This window comes from Bubalus bubalis, chromosome 11 (assembly GCF_019923935.1).
Source record: "Bubalus bubalis isolate 160015118507 breed Murrah chromosome 11, NDDB_SH_1, whole genome shotgun sequence".
Lineage (NCBI taxonomy): Eukaryota > Metazoa > Chordata > Mammalia > Artiodactyla > Bovidae > Bubalus > Bubalus bubalis.
The window spans coordinates 27,791,896-27,812,233 of NC_059167.1; the positions used below are offsets into that span (position 1 = coordinate 27,791,896).

The 20,338-nt window shown below is 44.2% G+C and overlaps 1 protein-coding gene and 1 long non-coding RNA gene across 2 annotated transcripts in view; one reads left to right on the forward strand and one right to left on the reverse strand.

Annotated features, from left to right (window-relative positions):
• The window catches only part of LOC123328002, a 33,193-nt gene extending 22,319 nt beyond the window's left edge, over positions 1-10,874 (forward strand). The window contains exon 3 of the long non-coding RNA XR_006542694.2: positions 10,684-10,874. This is a non-coding gene — a long non-coding RNA (uncharacterized LOC123328002). The remainder of the gene's footprint in view (positions 1-10,683) is intronic.
• The window catches only part of RHOJ (ras homolog family member J), a 91,966-nt gene that overhangs the window by 11,402 nt on the left and 60,226 nt on the right, over positions 1-20,338 (reverse strand). The window contains exons 2-3 of the mRNA XM_025295400.3: positions 12,457-12,515; positions 767-931 (exon numbers count right to left, since the gene is read on the reverse strand). Of these exons, the coding sequence (XP_025151185.1) occupies positions 767-931; positions 12,457-12,515 (224 nt within the window). The remainder of the gene's footprint in view (positions 1-766; positions 932-12,456; positions 12,516-20,338) is intronic.

Below are 20,338 nucleotides of genomic sequence, written 5' to 3' on the forward strand. Positions count from 1 at the left end.
ATAAAGCTCTTCAATATCATTACATTTCTATGTCTTTGGGATAGTAATTTGGGTTTTAACATAGCAAAGAACAATCTATTTAAAACTATAAAGAGCTAGAACAATCTCTAATGTGTTTGGGAACTGGCTTACTGTTGGAAATTCAAACTATGGAACTTTATTAGCTTTCAAAACACTTTAAAGTCTTTTACAATTGCAGCTTTGTCTGATATGTATCTGTTTTAATATCATTTCTAAGATCTGAAAGACCAGGGGCCTTCAAGGGAATAGGGAACAGTGACTTTCTGTCTTCCTTTTCAAGGGCTGTTATTGAGGAGTTTCTGTCATAATGAGCCTATTCTGATTGCTGCGGTCATTTTGACATTCACACCTATTTTGTGACTTTCAAACAATCATGGATTTTAGATATTAAAAAAATTAGGTAATAAGTGTAATTGACATCTACACCTCATTCCTCTGACTCAGAACTGGAGAAAGGTGTCTGTTTAAAAATAGACTATGTTTTTTAAAGACAAAAAGTGGAGAGAAGAATTTTTAAGGGCCCCACGGAAACTTCCTCTTACATGTGCAATAGCCCTATTGTCTTTTCAACCCTGGGCTGAATAACCACGTGGTTCATGATAAAGGCTGTTCATAGGACTGTTGTACCTGAGACCCTCTATTCACCAGTGTTTGGTAGAATAGGATGTCCAGGAGATGCCCACAGGGTCTTTCCATTTTGGTAAGCCCCCCACTGCCGCCCTCCCCGGCCACGCGGCCTTCTAACCTGGGTCCCTATGAGGACGTAAGGCACATGAGGCATGCAGCCCTTCAGCTCCGGGACCCACTCCTCCTGGACGTTGTGATACGAGGCAGGGTTTACAACAGAGAAGCAGATCAAAAACACATCCGTGTTGGGGTAGGAGAGTGGCCTCAGCTGGTTGTAATCCTCCTGTGGGAAGAGCAAAGAGTCTGTGTGTTTGTATTGAGGCAACAGGGTGAGGTGTGGCCTGGGTGGTTCCAGGAGTGACGTAGACTGTAGGTTCCACCGCAGCGCCCTCTGACGCGGTTCCTTCCCCGACCCTGGAATCTGGTGGTTCCCTGTATGACCAGAAGGAAAGGAGCCATTGGCCAGGAAAACTCTTTGTTGTGTACAGAGCAATTATGAATTGCCCTCTTTTAAGATGAACTAAAAAAACAAGACAAAATGAAACAAAACCCTTAAAAACATTTAAAAATAGCTTTAGTGCGATAATTTACATACTATAAGGTTCATCCTTTTAATGACTATAACTCAAGAAGAATTATTGCTATTCTTGTGTCTATGGGAATTGTGTTGTATTGAATATGGATTTAAACTAGTAGGCCATTGGCCAAAGCACAGAAATTCTCTCCTTATGTAATTTAAAAAAATTTGCATTGAAATTCAATTTAGAATAAGCTAACTAAAATGCAAAGCAACGAGTTGTTGCCAAAGCAGACACCACAATATTTGAAGAAATGTATTGTGTGAGGGGTTAGAGCTAAGAATTTGGGATTTATTTCTAAATCTACCTAAAAGCCATATTGTGACCTAATAAATAAGATACGAGATTAATGATTTTTCCCCAAAGACTTTTCAGACCAGAATATGCTTTGGTTGAAGAGCTTGTGGTTGCATAAGATGTTTATGTATACGCTATTTTAGTGGCAGATGATAGAGACAAAGAAAAACGTTGAATCATCTCAACTTTGGGAAAAGTCAGCAAGTACCTTTTATTGTATGTAAAATATTTTAGGAGGTTCCAAGGTAAAATCTGCTGTTTTATTAGGTTTTATCTATTTTCATAGAATTTGGTAACAAGTGCACAGTAACTTTATGTGTGTGTGTATATTTTATTTGTATATACTATATACACATATTAATAATACATGTTCTCACATACCACAATATAACACAAGTGTTCATACACACTACAGTATACTTCATATACATATACATATATATACTACATACAAGCACACATTATGTATACATAGGTGCAACCAAATCTGTATGTTCACACTTACACATATATACATAGAAATGGACAATGTATCAGTTCATTTATTAGGGTCTGTCCTTACCATTCTTTCTAACATTAAAAAAATTATGAAACATATATGCTCATTGTAAATATTCAAACATTATGTAAGGACATAGAATTAGAAGTAAAAGTTTGTTTCTATCCAGTGCTTTATCTCTAATAGTTTTTCCTCTTTTCCCAGATGGAGCCATTATGTAACAGTATCCTTCTAAACTTTTAACATTTATTTACATATATAACATATACATGTTTATTTAAAAATTAATTGATTATATAGCTTAAATTGTATGATTCTTGCTTTTTTTTTAAAAAAAATATTTATTTGGCTGTATCAGGTTTTAGGGAGGCATGCAGGATCTTTATTGCATCATGTGAAAACTTTCATTGCAGTGTGTGGACTCTCTAGTTGCGGCCTAGTTACTTGCTCCACAGCATGTGGGATCTTAGTTCCCTGACCAGGGATTGAATCCACATCCCCTGCATTACAGGATAGATTCTTAACCACTGGAATTCCAGGGAAGTCCTGATACTTGCTATTTTAAACTTAATATGTACGAATATTTAAAAATATCAACCTCACTTTCTATTGACTCTAATAACATCTTTATTAAAAGGGGGTGCACATGGCCATGCACACATGTGTCTGGGAGGAAACCCTTTGGAATGTCAGGCATGGTCATCTCTGGTTGGTCAGCACGCATGTATCTGTCATTTAGTGCCCAACACACGGGCTCAGTACACTATTACTGCTTCTAATTCTATCACAGCCTAAGCAAAATGCAATGCAGGCTGGCAAGGATGCTGAATAATCCTAAAATCCTAAGAGTCAACTAGAAACACAAAAAGTCAGTTATTGTGGCTCATTTACCACATTTCTATTAAAGCAATTAATTGGGAGTTGAATATGTTGCTTAAAAACTGATTGGGGCCAGGCCTATGACCGCATTTCAGTCAAGTTGCGCCCATGTCTGTATGTGTATGTCTGCATGCTGAGGCTGGTAGTGGTGGGAGGGGACATCTTTTATCAGTACCGCCTCCTCTGTACACAACTAGCCCTAAAAGCCAAAGCTCTCCCAGGGTCTCTCTCCCCTCTCCCTTCTCTCTCACAGTAGCTGTGAAGTCCACAAGCTAAGAACTCTCCTTCCCAGCCCATAATCTATAGCTGTTCATGACACCACCTGCTCCCTGTCACTTCATCCTCTCATCTGCATTGTCATAAATGGAGTAGGGGCTGTGTTGTTTTTTTCTCGTGCCCCCCTTATATTCCGTCCATGGCAAATATTCTATAAGTGCTATAGACTGACTGGATGACACGGGGTCTGCTGTGACCTGCAAATGAATACATGGCTTTTATATGGATCATTTATTGTAATTTTCATACGGATCACCTGGGGAGATTTAAAAACCTCCTGATGCCCTGCTAGCCAACTACCTACCTCTTCCTTCGCTACCCTGGGATCAGTGAAATCAGAATCTCTTGAGAGTGGGCTTGGGTATCTGGGTATTCTAATTTCACTGGCCTGAGGTTGGCATGGAGTTGAGAACAACTGAGTTACATCTCCTTGACTACCAACCGAAGACATATCAAGGGCTTATTACTAAGGGCCAGGCACTGTTTCAAGCTTTCATGCATGATCTAGTTAAATCCTCTCACTAGCCCTGAAAACATGGTACATCAACATCTGAATTTCATAGAAGAGGAAATGAAGGGGTAGAGAAATTCAGCACTGGACCAAAATTACAGAGCTTAACCACCAGGATAGTGCATGTGGCCTGAATCCAGCTCTAGCTCTTAATTGTGAACATGTAATTTGTTTCAGCCCAGAATTTTAAGTGACAGATTAAGCATTTTCTTGAAAATTCACTTCTCTAGGAATCTTAATATGGATTGATGCTTTACCCAAGGATCTAGGAAAAGAAATGTTAGACCATGGTGTGGGTGTAGTATCTATAGATCTAAAGAAAGGCCTATCTCTAGGGCTGCATCTACCAGAAAGTACCACCAGATGGCAGCAGACACTGTATATTTAAAACCTCAAAGCCGAAAAAAACAACACAATGGGAGAAATGTCACAACTGGACAAATCGGGTCACAACTAGATAAGCAAATAACTGGTAGTCTGAAGGGATCATGTTTACTTGATTCTTTACCCAGAAACTCTCAAAGGAATTCTATTTACATTATGGGAAAGTTAGGAAGACCCTGGGTTGCTGATAGGTGGGAAGGTGACAGGAGTTTGGTTTTTTGATAATTTTCTCTCCTAGTAGGTCCAACTGGGTGACTTCTGACTGTGTCCTTCATTGGGCTTTATCCTGCTCTGTATTCTGGATCTCTCTTCTGTGGAAATTTTAGTGCTGCTGTATGTACTGTGCTGTGCTTAGTTGCTTGGTGGTGCCCGACTCTTTGCGACCCCATGTACTATAGCCCACCAGGCTCCTCTGTCTATGAGGATTCTCCAGGCAAGTTACTGGCGTGGGTTGCCATGCCCTCCTCCAGGGGATCTTCCCCACCCAGGCATTGAACCCAGGTGTCCCGCATTGCAGGCGAACTCTTTACCACCTGAGCCACCAGGGAAGCTCAGTCCTGCTGTATAATTCCAATTAAAAAGATTAATTAATTTCCTACTGAATGCCTAGCATATAGCATTAAGGATGCTATAAAAACTATATAAGGTAAATAAGAACTGGAAATCTGGTGGGGGAAAAAATGAAAATATGGGAAACAATTCGATTTATGTGAAAGTGAGAGGTGAAATTTCTCTTGTCTTGTGTTAGTTTCTCAGTCATGTCCAACTCTTGTGACCCCCATGGACTGTAGCCCACCAGGCTCCTCTGTCCATGGGATCCTCCAGGCAAGAATGCTGGAGTGGGGAGCTATTCCCTTCTCCAGGGGATCTTCCCAACCCAGGGATCAAAGCCAGGTCTCCTGCATGGCAGGCAGATTCTTTACCACTGAGCCACCAGGGAAGCCTTGCTTTTAGTTAACTCTCTGATAATAGAATACTATAGAATAGTTTTTGACTGAATTGGGAAAATACAATTCCAAGACTGGAAGAGGGGTTAGAGATCATTAGTATAGTGGCTCCCAAAGGCGCATGGGCATCACCTGGGAGCTCTTGAGGGATGCACATTTCCAGGTGCTGGCCAGCCTTCTGACGCTGAGGTTCTGGGAGCAGGGCTGCCTGCTCTGTGACCTAACGGGTCCTCTAGGTGACTCCATTGTAGACACTGAATGATTGAATCGGGGCCACAGAACAAGCGTACCATTAAAGAAGGCTCACACCTGGACTGGCCTGACTCATTTCAGCTCCTCTTCCCCACAGACTGCAGCTATGAAACACAGCAGGGGATTCAGGCTTAATATAAGTAAGTGTTCCCTCAGACTGAGGGCTGGGGACTGGGAGGTTGGGGGACTTGAATTTGTACCAGCTGACAATTTGACTCTTTTTTTTTTTTTTTGCAATGGAGCACGTTTTGAGTGGGAATCCTTGGTGGCTCAGCAGTAAAGAATCTGCCTACCGGTGCAGGAGATGCAGGTTCAATCCCTGAGTCAGGAAGATTCCCTGGAGAAGAGAATGGCAGCCCATTCCAGTATTCTTGCCTGAAGAATCCCATGGACATAGGAACCTGGCGGGCTATAGTCCCTGGGGTCACAGAGTCAGACACGATTGAGCGACTAAACCACCACGACCACGTTTTGAGTCTTGGTTGGATGCACACATGTTGAGATGATGTAACAGGTCAGTGGTATCTGGTATTTGAGTCCCCTTCCAATGTTGAAACTGAGAATGGAAGACTGCAACAGTGACTTGAATGGGGCTTCAAGGGCTAAAGTAGACAAAGAGGCTGGGGTTGGGGTAGAGAGAAGGGTGGGATGTTGTAAAGGTAGGTTTTTGAGTGCTTTTTACCCAACTTCATTCTGAGGGCAGGAGAGTGTTTGCTTTGAAGGCAAATCTCGTGTTCTGGGGGTAACTATGGGTGATTATCAAACAAGAAAAGCTCAGGGACAGCCTCAGCCTCAGCCTCAGCCTCAGCCTCAGACAGACAGACTAAACACTTGTGTTTGAAATATGTCTGCATCAGCCACACCGTGATGGCACAGATGGTGAGTAAGTGAAACCATTAGGCCAGCTCTCCTCAGACTTTGCATGTGTTTAAATTACCTGGGGATCTTGTCAGGATGCAGATTCTTATTCAGCAGCAGGTCTGGGATGAAGTCTGAAAAGTTGCACTTCTAATGGGTTTCCTGGTGGTGCTGGTCCTGGGACCACACTTTGAGTAGGGAGGAGAGGAGAGTTGCACTGAGCAGTCCCTTCACCCCTCTTCACCCCCATACCCACGTCAAATTGGAAATAGAAATTTGCTTCCAAGTCCTCTTGGTTTAATGACATCTACCCCAGATTTTCAGCATGGTCTCTCTTTTACATTCTCCCATAAGTACATTTGGATCTGTCAGGCTTGATTTGGAAAATGTGGGCGGCACACAGAGGGCAGGAGTGCAGTTTAGTGCTTAAGAATGCAGGCTAGACAGACCTATTCACAGGGTTCAAATTCCAGCCCTGCCTGTGGCTACTGTGGGACCTTGGGTAAGTTCTCTCTGCCTCAGTTTTCTTATCTGTAAAATAGGTTGATAATAGTATTGGCCTCAGAGGGTTGCTCTGAGAATAGAATGTGTCAGTGTTTGTAGACCGCAGACCTGCGCCTTAAACACAGCAGATTCTTTAGTGGTTGGGAGTTCATCCTCCCTGCTGCTGCTGCTGCTAAGTCGCTTCAGTCGTGTCTGACTCTGTGCGACCCCACAGACGGCAGCCCACCAGGCTTCCCCGTCCCGGGGATTCTCCAGGCAAGAACACTGGAGTGGGTTGCCATTTCCTTCAATGCATGAAAGTGAAAAGTGAAAGTGAAGTCGCTCAGTCGTGTCCGACTCTAGCGACCCCATGGACTGCAGCCTACCAAGCTCCTCTGTCCATGGGATTTTCTAGGCAAAAGTACTGGAGTGGGGTGCCATTGCCTTCTCCATCATCCTCCCTACAGCTCCATTTTTCATGATGAGAAAAATATGATTGTGTCCTGGGATTATTCTTAAGCAATAACTTGTCACATGGGTCAACTTCCTCACCCCCTACCCCCGAGTTTGAACACTTCTAAAACCACATTAAGAGGCACATGAGCAAGAAAGTTTGAGTCGCTCATTGAGGAAGAACATTTGTTCTGAGGTTTTAGGCAGACTTTTCATAGAGAGTTGAAGTTGGATTCTGGGCTCCAGAGGGCCCTTGGGTCAGCTAATAACAAACGGGAAGGCTCCTGTCCTTTCAAGTGGGCCCTGGGTTGCCGCCGTTAATGAACCCCTGGTGTACTTGCCTCCCTACCTGGTCATATGTCTCCCTTTAAAGCCCCTGTGGAGGTGTGGGCGGTGTGGGGATTCAGGGAGAGGGGAGGAGAAGGGTTTCAGGATTTAGGGCATTGAAGATGTGCCCTGACTGAGTGAGCGGTACGACTGATGGCTTTCCTACTCTCATACAGTAATGGTCACTGGGGACAGCTGAGCTGCTGTGGTTTCTCCGTGACAGACACCAATCTGTACTTGCTCACAAGTGGTACTCATGTGCCGAGAACTCAGGGGTTTGTCCTGCTGAGAGGCCAGGCTCCTGACACCAGGAGAGTCTCATTTCTCCCTGCAGCACAGCTAACTGCCACTTTTGCAAATGCTGTCTTTGAGATACGTCTGTCCTGGAGTTTGCCCTAAGAGGCTGCAATTGCAGCAGGGTTTTACTCACGTTGCTCCTGCAGGCCAGGGCCCATGAGAGGCAGACATGAGGTGACTTAGTACCCGGACTGGTCCCACTCTAGGGGCCCGGGTGGGGGTGGGGTGGGGGTTGCCTGGTTCTGGGCCGTGACCTGGGAGAGACCCCTCTCCCATTTCGGCCTTTCTCAGCCAGCAAATGTCCAGGCTTGCGGCAGCGTCCCCCCCTCCCCCCCCCCCGCCCCTGCTTCCTCTCTCCTCTTGTCTCTCATGCAGTTGTTTAGTCACCAAGTCGTGTTGGACTTTTTTGTGACCCTCTGGACTGTAGCCTGCCAGGCTCCTCCATCCATGGGATTTCCCAGGCAAGAATACTGGAGAAGGTTGCCATTCCCTTCTCCAGGGGATCTTCCTGATCCAGGGGTTGAACCCACATCTCCTGCATTGCAGGTGGATTCTTTACCACTGAGCTACTGGGGAAGCCCAAGTCTCTCATGAACATGCTTTAAAATTGGCCTGTAAGCATGTTGTGAAAAAGTCAGCTCCAGACTCTGTAGTCAAGCCAGAGACCTGGGCTCTAGAAATCCCTCTCAGAAAGCCTCTCAGCCACACGCTACTGGGGCATGTGTTGTGCAGGCTGGGTGAAAGTGAAAGTGAAGTTGCTCTGTTGTGTCTGACTCTTTGCGACCCTGTGGACTGTAGTCTACCAGGCTTCTCTGTCCATGGGATTCTCCGTCTGTGGGATTCTCCAGGCAAGAATACAGTAGTGGGTTACCATTTCCTTCTCCAGGGGACCGTCCCGACCAAGGGATTGAACCCGGGTCTCCCGTATTGGAGGCAGACGCTTTAACCTCTGAGCCACCAGGGAAGCCCTGGTGGGTAGGCAGGGTAGATTCGGCTTACAGACTTGGGCCTTATTGGCCTCCCTGGTGTGAGCTGGGGCGTAACATGCAGAGTGACCCTGTGAAAAAGCCCCTCACTTCATTGCCTAACTGAATGTTTGGAATTCTGTCGAACAGATGAACCAGAGTTCTGAAGACTCTTTGTCTTCAAAGAGTTCCACTCATAGCTCAAGTATCCATTTGTTTCAGGGGTTTGGGAAGAGAGCTAATGTTTGCCAGCAGCTGCCTCACGCTGGCAGTGTATGCATGTGACTTCGTTACAAACTGTCTTGAGCAGATGCTGGGCCGGCTGTGCAGTGCCGGAAGGTGTCTCAGGCAAGTCTAGTGGGACTGCGGTGGTGCCCGAGGTGATGAGGTGTGGCAAAGTGGAGGCAACCAGGTCAGATGGTTTTGTCCAGGGCTGACTTTGAGGGTAGAGGTAATATTTTCTTGCACTTTATCTTTCTGAACACGTGTGCTTCTTGAGGTTGTTTTTAACTGTGAGCCCTGGTTAACTCAAGACAAAGATGAGGGGGCCCTGTTCCTAAGTTTGTTCGTGTATGAACATCTAATTATTCACAGCCAGATGGAACCCTATAGCCAGGTTTGGAGGCTTGTTTCTTTTTTTGTGGCTCAGGGAACAATCAATTGGTTCTGAGATTACCTTTCTTTCTTGTTAGTAACTCTGATCAAATGAGTAATTTTGAATTAGTTCTAGATCTTCCTTAGTCATGTGACCTCAGCAACATTTGTGAGAATATAACTGAGGAGGTTATCTTCCCTGAAGCTGGAAATGGAAATTTTGGGACAATGCTTCTAAATTAAATTCGTCACAAAGCCTTACTGGCAGAGTTATGGAGCCATGGGAATCAACTTGGGTAATGGTTATTTTCCACTGCATCCTCCTAACATTAGGAACAATGTTTCAACCAACAAAGACTCCAGTTTTAATGTGTGTATGAATCACCAGGAGATCTTCTTAAAATGCATTTTCAGATTCAGTAGGTGGGGGATGGGGCCTGAGATTCTGCCTTTCTAATAAGGTCCCTGGTGATGCTGCTGGTTGGTTGTCCAGACTCTGAGTCCCAAGGTTCTAGAACAGTGGTTCTCAAAGTTATCTGTCAGAAATTTAAGTGTGTGGGCACCATCCCAGAACCGTAGAGTCAGCAGCTCTGAGAGGGGGCGCCCAGGGACTGGGTTTTAACCAGCCCTTTATGTGATTCTCATTTCTCTGCTCAAGTCAGAGAACCACTGTTCCCACGTAATGAATTAAGTGAATCCTTCAGTGGAATGCATTCCGACACTTCACAGCCCTTTACTGCTCAAAGGTCTCCCTTAGGTCTAGCCTGCAATTGTTTTGCTTAATTACTCTGGTTTTTTAAAGCACTATTTAAATCATTTTCAAAGGTCCTAATCTTGGAATTTCAGTTCTATAACCGACTTTAAGATATGTTCTGATTTCTTTTCCCCACATTTTATGTTCCCCCACCTTGTCTACCTCTAGGCTTTCAAAGCACCTGGTGGAAAGCATTAAAGTGAAAGTTAAGTTGAAGAATTATCTGTAACCCATTTGTTGTTATATTCTATCAGCAATTATCACTTTCTCCTGTGTCAGAATTTTGGGTCAATTTGGAGTCTAAACATGTTTTTTCCACTGCCTTAGAGTCTCTACTCCCATATTAGTATTATTTTAAAATTTTTCTAAAAAGATGGAGCAGTGGGAAAGAATAACTAAACTGCTTTTATGCAGTTTTGTTGGATTTGAAATTAAATAGAAGCCAGGGAGAGGCTGTTCTGAGGACAGTTAATGCACAGAAGCTAACAATTGTAGTGGATTGCTATAGAATTAGGGAGAACTGGCTGGGTACAGGGCAGGGGGCATAGGGAGCTTTTTTAGAAGGCAAGGGAAACAGGTTTCAGAGTCAGGCAATAATCCTTGCTGTGTTGAACTCTTCAAACTGGATTATATTCATAAGATATAATTATGTATGAGAAGGATGTACACTTTCTTTTTCAGGCTGTGAGTCCTGATGAATGGGGGTACCCCAGTGACTGTGTGATTGAATGAGAAGAGGCAACTCCAGCCCAAAGAGCAGCCTCCTTCCATTGCTGGAATGGTTTCTGGTGGAGGGGAGTCAAGCGGGAGCTGCACAGAAGCCTGGTACCTTAGCACAGAGGAGCCACTCACTATTCCAATCTGTGTGTCTGTGGGCATCCTTTCCTAGTCATGTGTCTTGGTATTGATGTGAGAGGTCTCCTCCACTTTCTGGTTCCTGAGGGTGGCTGGCTAAAGCACCCATCTGCCAGTGAGGGGAAACTAGATGCTTTTAGAAGCTTTGAGTCTGCTGCTAGATTTTTCAAGTTCTCCACTGCCTGGTTCTGCCTGTCTGTGGAACACCTGCTTTTGATGTTCCATAGACATTTATATTGTCTGAGCCACCATCATCTGATGTGAACAGCCAACTCATTGGAAAAGTCCCTGATGCTGGGAAAGATTGAGGGCAGAAGGAGAAGAGGGCATCAGAGGATGAGATGGCTAGATGGCATCACCGATGCAATGGACATGAACTTGGGCAAACTTTGGGAGATGGTGAGGGGCAGAGAGGCCTGGCATGCTGCAGTCCATGGGGTTGCAAAGAGTCGGACATGACTGGGCGACTGAACAACAACAGCAAGACATTTATACAGTGGTTCTTGCCAATGCATACAGAAATCCCAAGGAGAATTTTATCTATTATGACTTTTTGTTTTGTTTTGTTTTCAAGTTGAGCAAAAAGACGTATCTCTGGATAATTGTGAAAAAAATCTAGACAAATGCATAACTGCGTATAACAATTACCAGGAGACTCACAGGGGGAATAAGCAGGGTCAAATGTTTACTCCAAAGGACTTAAGATGTATGAATTTGGACAGACTGAACAACCCACTGTTTTTGACTTAAATAAATGAACCAGGATGTATGGTAACAAAAGCTCTGTCAAAGAAATTGGGTCATAGCCATCAATTACTTAACCACTGCCCCTCTAGCCCATGAACTTATAACTAGAAACTTTTTGTAATGACATGTGAGATACAAGGGAAAAAAAGATAAGGTGACATTTTCACCCTAGCAGAGAATGTGTTAACTGGTTTAAGAATTGAGGGTTCTATTGCTTTACATATTGGTTGGCCAAGATCTCTGACTTGAAGAAATATTTCTGACAGAATGAGCATATTTCAAGAATAGAGAATTTAGATTCAACTCCAGTTGTTCAGGAGTTGACCCTCACTTTGGGAAACCATCCAGGATCCTGATTTTTTCTCCTTCTGATACTAAATCCATCTTTCTTCTATTCCCTGATCCCCATTCCCTATCTCTTTTTGTACCTTTCCACAGCTCATTAGGCTTTTTAAATAAAGAGTGGGTAAAGAATACAGCATGGAAAAAAGATAGTGGATGAAACTAAAATTTATGAAATTGACTCAGTAACCCTGGATTGGAATTGGCATGGGTTAGAAGAAATTGGAACTCTTCACGAAATATGTGATTTTGGTTAGGGATAGTCATCAATCAATAAATGAATGGGTATTTGCTTATCAATACCTTGAATCTCATAATGATTTAGTTTTCTGTTATTACAGATATTTTTAAGATATTAAAAATATTTTGGTTGTCATTTAGGTATATGATAAATTCGCCCCAGGTCATCAGAGGAGGTAATGTCTATACCATCAGTCCCCATAAACTTAGTCAAATGGATCATTCTCTGCCCTCCCAAACCCTTCATGAATCAAGATAAGAAAAACGTACCTGTCCTGCGGTGTCATACAGTCCGAGCAAGTGTTGCTTGCCTCCCACTGTCACAGTAACTAGGGGAGAAGAGAAAAGGAGAGTCTGTAAATGTGAGCTTCAATCAGGATCCTTCACATTTCTCTATGCCAGCATCTCCCTGGGCAGCAAGGCCAAGCATATGCCTCACCCATGTATATTCTAAACCAAGTTGACAGCATGATCAGCAAATGAAAGCCAACCTTGGGCTGCAGTGAGAGCAGATGGGCTGAGTCAAGTCCAAATTTCTCAACCAAGGCAAATACTGTTGGTGCCACTAGGGCACTCTGCAGGCTGTTCATTAATCCTGATTAGGCCCTATAATATCAAGCCCCTGAAGGAAAAGGATGCTGGACTCGTTCTCAGGTTATTTTCTTCTTTCATTTGGTTTGAGCCACCTTTCAGGATATAGACTCATGTAACCAGAAATCTCGGCTTTTATTTGGTGTCAAAATGCTAAGAAGCCCTGAAAACAAAGGATGTTAACCCACCTGCCTATTTCATAATTTATAGCAAAGCTGGGGCTTCCCAGGTGGCGCGGTGGTAAAGAATCCACCTGCCAGTGCAGGAGATATAAGAGTCATAGTTTCGATCCAGGGGTTGGGAAGAGCCCCTGGAATAGGAAATGGCAACCCACTTCAGTATTCTTGCCTGAAAAATTCCATGGACAGAGGAGCCTGGTGGGCTACCATCCATGGGAATCGCAGAGTCGGACATGACTAATCACAGCAGGATCAGCAGGAAACCAAAGCTAATAGTGAAATGAGAAGGGCTTAACATTTATTGCAAAAAGTGTTTTCATTCAATATCTCTCTGCTTTAGCTCAACTGATTTATGACAGTTTGAAACTTAGTTGCAGAAGGAAGTGTTGTATATGGGTTTCTTCTAACATAACTGAAGCATATGTATAGAGTGAAAAGTAGAGAGTTTGATTTACCCAGTAGGCTTACTGCCTCACCAAGCAATTATGTCCAAAAGTAAGAGGTAATAGAGGAATACCAGCCACTCTTTACATGGCTGGAAATGAAATAAAGTCTCAACTTGAAACTAAACTGAGATAGAACAGATTGAAAACAAGAGTAATACCATTTTCTTGGTAAATGGAAGGAACAAATTTAAATTTCCACAAAAACTTAATTCCTTTTTGGAAAAAGAAAGTAAAATATGAAGGAGAATGTGATTTTTTCCCCTAGTTGATTAGGAAGAATGTACAAATGCTAAAATGCAGGGATTTATATTCAATATACTGTAATAATCTATAGTGGAATATAATCAGAAAAAAATAAATGAATTGCTATATGGTACACCTAAAACTAACACATACTGTAAATCAACTATATTTTAATAAAAAATGTGCAGGTCCAACATAAAAATGATTTTTGATTCCCCCTGTCATTAACTGTTCAGGAAATGAAAAATAAATGCAATAGCAACCTTTTATAACTGCATCTCTAAAATATGCCAGCCAGATTCTCTAGTCTACTGATCAGAGTGACTGATTTGGTACTGATGTGAGTTTTATTTGTTTTCAGGTTCAGGGGCTACATGTGTGCAAAGTGCTTCTTAATGGCTTATTCTTTGAAAAGCACTTGTTTAAAAGCACTGCCTCCCCAGACACTGGGAACAATTTTTCTAATCTTCTCAGATCAACATGTGTTCAGCTTGATAACATGGCGGCAGCCACTCAGATGAGCTTTTAAATGTGTGTTTTTAAGTGGTGAACTCAGCTCCATCCAGTGCTAGTGACAACACAGAAGACAGGCGTTTAAACATTTTCCCTTCAAAAGCCAGGCTAGCGATGGAAATGAAGGCGAGATGGCGCAGCCCCCAGCTCTTTGTCCTGTTATATTTTCCTCTTCCTGCAGACTTGGAGCCTAGTCAGATGTTCCTAAAATCTGGCTAAATGATTTCTTTAATGGCCCATCCGCCACCTAGTCATGGATCAGGAATGAAAGGAAGAAAGCCAGCCATTACAACATGGAATTTCCTGCCTCTAGTGAGCCCAGTACACACAGGTTAGGGCAGCTGCTCGGAGAACCCCTGGGATAGCCCCCCGACCTACAGACCCAGGGCCATCTGTGGAGTGAGCACTGGAAGTTGCCTCATTCTCCTGGTCCCACTGGGCACTGCATATGCAAAGTGATGGCTCCGACCTTCCTCACTGGAGCCCTGAAGATCATGCTTGAGTTTTCTCAGGGAACAAACATTCCTTCCAGCCTGCTTTTCCTCAGACCTCACCCTCTTCTCCCTTGGCAGCTCTGACCGCAGGGAACTGTACCAGGCCTGAGGCGAGGGCCAGCCTGGGAAGGAAGCCTTTGGGCTGAGAGTCTGAGCCCAGTCTTTCCTTTTCTCTGTCCTTCCCTTCCTCTAGGGTTTATTGGGTTCCAGGACTGTGCTCAAGAGTTGGAAGTGTTTATGCTCCTGCGAGATACATCTCCTGCTGTCACAGAGCATGGAGAGGAGGGTCCAAGGCAGTGTGGTGGACACTCTGTGGGGGCAGTGACGATGAGTGTGGAAGCAGGCAGAAGGAGCACTACCACATGTGCACACACACACACAGCTGAAGTGTGGTTCAAGAAAGCTTTCTGGTCTGAGCTAGGTCCCAAGATTGTCGAGAGTTACCCATGGTGCCCTGGGAGTGCGTCAGGAGCTACCCAGCATGCACTGGAGGAGATGGGGCTGAGGAGGTGAGCATGCAGGCTCAGGCCCTCCTAAGTCACTAATACAGGCTTTATGCTGAAGGCATTGTTAAGCTGTGAAAGTCCTGACTTCTTCTCTTCCCCAAAGCCAGTGAAAGAGAAGGAATTAAAATAGTTTTCTTGGGTTTAGGCAAAACGGCAAGAGGAGGGAAGATGAGGTTTTTGGGTGGAAGCCAGGTTGGTTCTGAGCTTGCTGTGCAGTGGCTGGCTGCTCTGTTGGGTCAGCTCTGCTGGAGGGGACAGGGCGGTGCTTGTGCCCCCATCTCTGGAAACCACGTTTATCTCTCTTCTCTGCCCTTTGATTCTTCCATTTTATCAGAAGGGAGATGAGGGGATCACAGGGTTGATGATGGCAGACATCACGGGACAGCCAGCCAGAGAGAGAGCCAAGCAGTACTCAGACATTGTGGGATATGCAGATGGCTTTGTGAGTCCTTATCTTGGATTAGCAATGGATGCCTTATCGCTTGTCAACCTGGCTCTGTGAGGCTCCTCAACTTGGAAATCAATTAGATCAGCACAGAAGAAAGGTGTGCTCTAAAATGATCAGAGGAAATGCAGAGAGGTTGAGACAGCAGGATCTTGTAAGTCAGATGGTTCTGCTTTCGAATCCTATCTTTCTATTCACCCTCTACGTGACTCTGGGAAAGTGACCTAACATCTCTGAGCCCCTCTTTCCCTATTTGTTAAAAGAGAGCATCACCCACCGAAGAGAATACTTGTGAGGAGGAAGTTAAAGGAGAAGATGCCTGGCACATAGCCTGGCCCATAGTAGGTGCTGAACAACTGTTGCTCTCTCTCCTTGAACAATGGAGAAGGGAGTGACAACCCACTCCAGTATTCTTGCCTGGGAAATCCCATGGACAGAGGACGCTGGTGAGTTATAGTTCATGGGTTACAAAGAGTCAGACATGACTGAATGACTAACATTCCTTCAACAAATGCTTATTGAATCTCTTCTAAGTCCAGGGCCAGTCTGACTTCCCCTCCCTGTGTATGTGTACTCAATGCACATATATACTCAATGCACATGACATGGCACAACAACTTTATAATATGTATGAACTGCCAGTCACTTTCTACCCTAAATGGTTGCTATTTAGATCAGTGTCTTGTGTTTCTGATTGGACAGGAAGACCCTTGAGGAGACAGTCTCCATAACCCATGCCCTGCACAGTACAGAGCACAGTTCCTGACATTTGTAGTAGATGCTGAATCCACAGAATGGAAGTGAAGCCTCAGGGGCAACTCAGGCAGAAGGAGGCCCCTCAAAACCAGCAGAGCTGCAGCTTTGCAGCCTCAAGCTCCCTGGCAAGACACTAACTGCTGGGAATTGCCTGCAGCCAGTAGACCTGCCTGGCAGACATTGGTCAGGCTAAAATCCCAGACCACCTTCTATTCTCAGAGCTTTTAGAATTGCCTTTTTTTTTTTTAGAGCTTGGAGAGGTTTTAAAGAGAGTGGGTCAAGTGACCTGCTAATGGCTCAGATGATTCTCTCAATAAAGTGTGAAACGTTGTCAGTGACCTGTTAAGTATGTAAAATGAAGGCCTTCCTCTCCAAATCCATTAAGTTCTTTGCTTCCTTGTGTTTGCTCTTGGTGCAGCTTGGATGGTTAAATTTATGAGCTGAAGTGAGTGAGGTGCTAATGAAGTTGAAGTCACGTTCGCTCTCCTGAGGCTTAGTTGGTTTCACCCAGAGAGTAAATGTCCTGGCAGGATGTAAGCCCACCCCTGCCCCTCAACCGTTTCTGTCACCTCATGAAACGGCCTGTCATTTGCAAACTTGGATGAGGAAGGGTTGGTCATTCCCTGTAAGCCAGCTCTGAGCATCAGTCCAGCTCATCAGCAGTGCTAGGAACCTGGTTCATAGCCCCTGCCCTGTTGGGTGGTGGACTGGTCATCTCATCTGCCAGAGAAATCTTTCGGGGTCAATGTGATGAATATATGATGCATCTGAGAACTGGCACAATGGAAATGCCAGATCAGTCATGAGAAAATCTCCCAGTGCCCTTCCATTCCCATCACAAGGCCAGCTGTCTGCATCAATCAGGTCGAATGTACTCTATTTGGTGGGTAAGATAAGGCAGACCTGACTAGGTGTGTGGACATAATTCCATAGAGGTCCTAGGACTTCCTTGGTATTTCAGATGGTAAATAATCCACTTGCAATTCAGGAGATCCAGGTTTGATCCTTGGGTCAGGAAGATCCCCTGGAGGAGAGCATGGCAACCCACCCCATTATTCCTGCCTGGAGAATCCTATGGACAGAGGAGCCTGGTGGGCTACAGTTCACAGGGTTCCAGTGTTGAAAACGACTGAAGTGACTAACATTTTCCCTTTCATTTTCACTATTTTGGAGGAAGAAACCCTCAATTTATAAACATAGCAGTAAACAGAATTTTAAAAAAGCTTGAAATATGCCGTCATGCAAATATAGACTGATACTGCATCAAAGATTTATTAACTCTTTATGAGAGAATTAGATAAGAAATCTTACTTGAGCATTTTGAAGAACTGGGCATTTATAGGTACTAAAAAGCAAAACGTAATAATAAAATGGCTAGGTTCAATGGAAAACTGGTTGTTATCCTATGGAAAGATAACCTTTGGTGTTCTGCTCCCTTACTAAATGAATTATTTGCATCTTGACCCAACAAGATTTACAAGGTAACGTGCAACTTTAGAAAATCTAAACTTTTAGTTAGTAGCAGCATCGGACAAAGGTGAATTCCCCTAGACTGCCAAGCCTTGAGGGAAGGGTGTTGAACAGTGCCCCAGCATGATGTTGAGAGGAGAGGTGTAGGCTCTTGGCTTTATGTCCAAGTTTCTGATAATTTTTCTTTATGTCTGAATTCAAGTCCATACTTAGCCTTCCACTCATTTGGTGAGATGTCAGGCAAGTAGGTTTCTCCCTCACCTGGAAAATAAACACATTGCCTTTACCCTAAAAGGGTCTGTGTGTGCTAAGTCACTTAGGTCATGTCTGACTCTATTGTCTGCAGCCTGCCAGGCTCCTCTGTCCATGGCATTCTCCAGGCAAGAATACTGGAGTGGGTTGCTGTGCTCTCCTCCAGGGGATCTTCCTGACTCAGGGATGGAACCTGCATCTCTTATGTCTACCTACATTGGCAGGCAGGTTCTTTACCGCTAGTGTCGCCTGGGAAGCTAACGGGGTGTAGAAATTCTTTATAAGCTGTTCCAAAGTCAGGGGTAATCATCACTACAATTTCTCTACCTCTGGCGGCTGCAAAAAACAGAGTTTAAATGAAAAATCTCAATTCTGACCCTTGTCATGCTTGCTGACAGGATATTTTCACTGAGGTTTTCCCTCTCTGACCTGACTGTTGCCTCTTGTGCTTCCTCCTTTCTAGAAGATCCCATCTGGGACTGTGACTCACCTAACCCCAGGGTCTGCTCTGAGGAGTTGCTTGTCTGTATGTGTTACGTGGTGTCCGCCTCACAAATGAACATGTTCATTCTTTAAGGAAGAAACTCAGAGGCATCTGGGATGAAATTCCCCTCAAATTAAAATAAGTTAGAAAATAGAATGAAACTAGAAACAGACACTATGATTTTATGAATATGAATGGTGGTGAATTTCTCCCTAGTGGGATTTTATCCTTCCAACTTATGTGTTCCTCTTAAGGTGGCTTGAAAACCTTCTCATCCGCCTGCCAGCAGAGAATGCCTCTTGTTTCCCTTCTTTGCAGAGAATGCCTCTTGTTTCCTGAGGAGCAGCCTGTGTGTGAGCGCGCATGTATGTGTGTGTATGTGTATATGTGAGAAATGAAAGTTGTTCAGGCAAGTCTCTTATTTGCTGTGTTGGCATGAGTTCCTGTTTCTGAAGAAGACTGAGGAGAAAACCAAACAGGTTCCCTGAGAATCCAGTAGGATTCTGAGCTGAGGATTTTCTTTGGTTAGGTCCTTATATTTGTCCTACAGTAATGAAAGTTCCATTTGTAAAGGGTAAAATACATCTGCTGTGCATCTTCTATCCCTAGTCATGTTTCCTTTTTTCCCTTAGACATACCTATGTGACAGGGGATTTGGTTTGTAGTCATTTGGGATGGTAATCACCCCAGAGTTTAAGGGAGAAGAACGGGTTGGAGACCTGAACTCACTGTGAACAAACTGGGACCCTGAGCAAGTTTCCACTTCCATAAGTCTCAATTTTCTTGCTGGAAGTTTGAGGAGAAAAGGAGATCGTGAGCATAAACACGGTGTACAAGAAAGCTACTACAAATACAAAGTGACGTCACTAAGCAGATGGCTTCTTAACAATACTTTGGGGAACAGAACTTGCTGGAATGAAGTTGGGTGTGGGCTGGGTGTTCAGGAAAGGTCTGCCCTTCTCAGTCCTTGTTTGATGATGGATGAGGAGGCAGATGAAAGGCAAGAGGAAGGGGAGGAGCTTGTGCAGTTCCAAGGCTCTTGGAACTGACTGGGGATGAGGCCAAACCAAAGACAGAGCTATGATTCCATGACATCCACATCCTGGGATTTTAGAGTCTTAGTACTTGGCCTCACCCTTCCTCAGTGTTCATTTGGTGTCTCCATCCTGCCAGTTCTCCCTGCTAAGTATCTCTAGACTCAACTCTTCTTTACCATCCATATAGCTGTCCCCACGCAGCCCCTTACCCCCAACCTTGTCAGTTGCAAAAGGCTCCTAATCTACATTCATTTCTTCAGGCTCCATCTCCTGTTCTCCTTTTCCTCACTGCCACCAGAGTAAATGCTGGCTCCCAGTCATTTCAGATAAAATTCAAATACTTTCCTTGAGTGTGCAACCTCCTTGTAATCTGGCTTGTGGTTTACCTTTCCAGATCTTTTATTTTTTATCCTCCTACAACCCAAACATTCTGCAATCAGTTATACTCACAATGTCTTTGCTTAAGTTGTTTCCCCTGGAGATCTGGAAAAGAAATTTTGGAATGCTTTCTCCACACCCATCAACCTGGAAAGCTTCCATAACCTGGAAAACTCACTTCCATGACTCCTCCTTGATGCCCCTCCTCCCCACAAGTACCTTAAGCATCTTTCCATGTTTACTTGCCCATTGGCTTTAAAGTGCTCTGTGCTATTTATCCTCATGCACCAACATCTAGCATGGGCCTGGCATGTGATGCCGTAAATATTGGTTGAGTTACCGTGAGTTAAACTCCAAC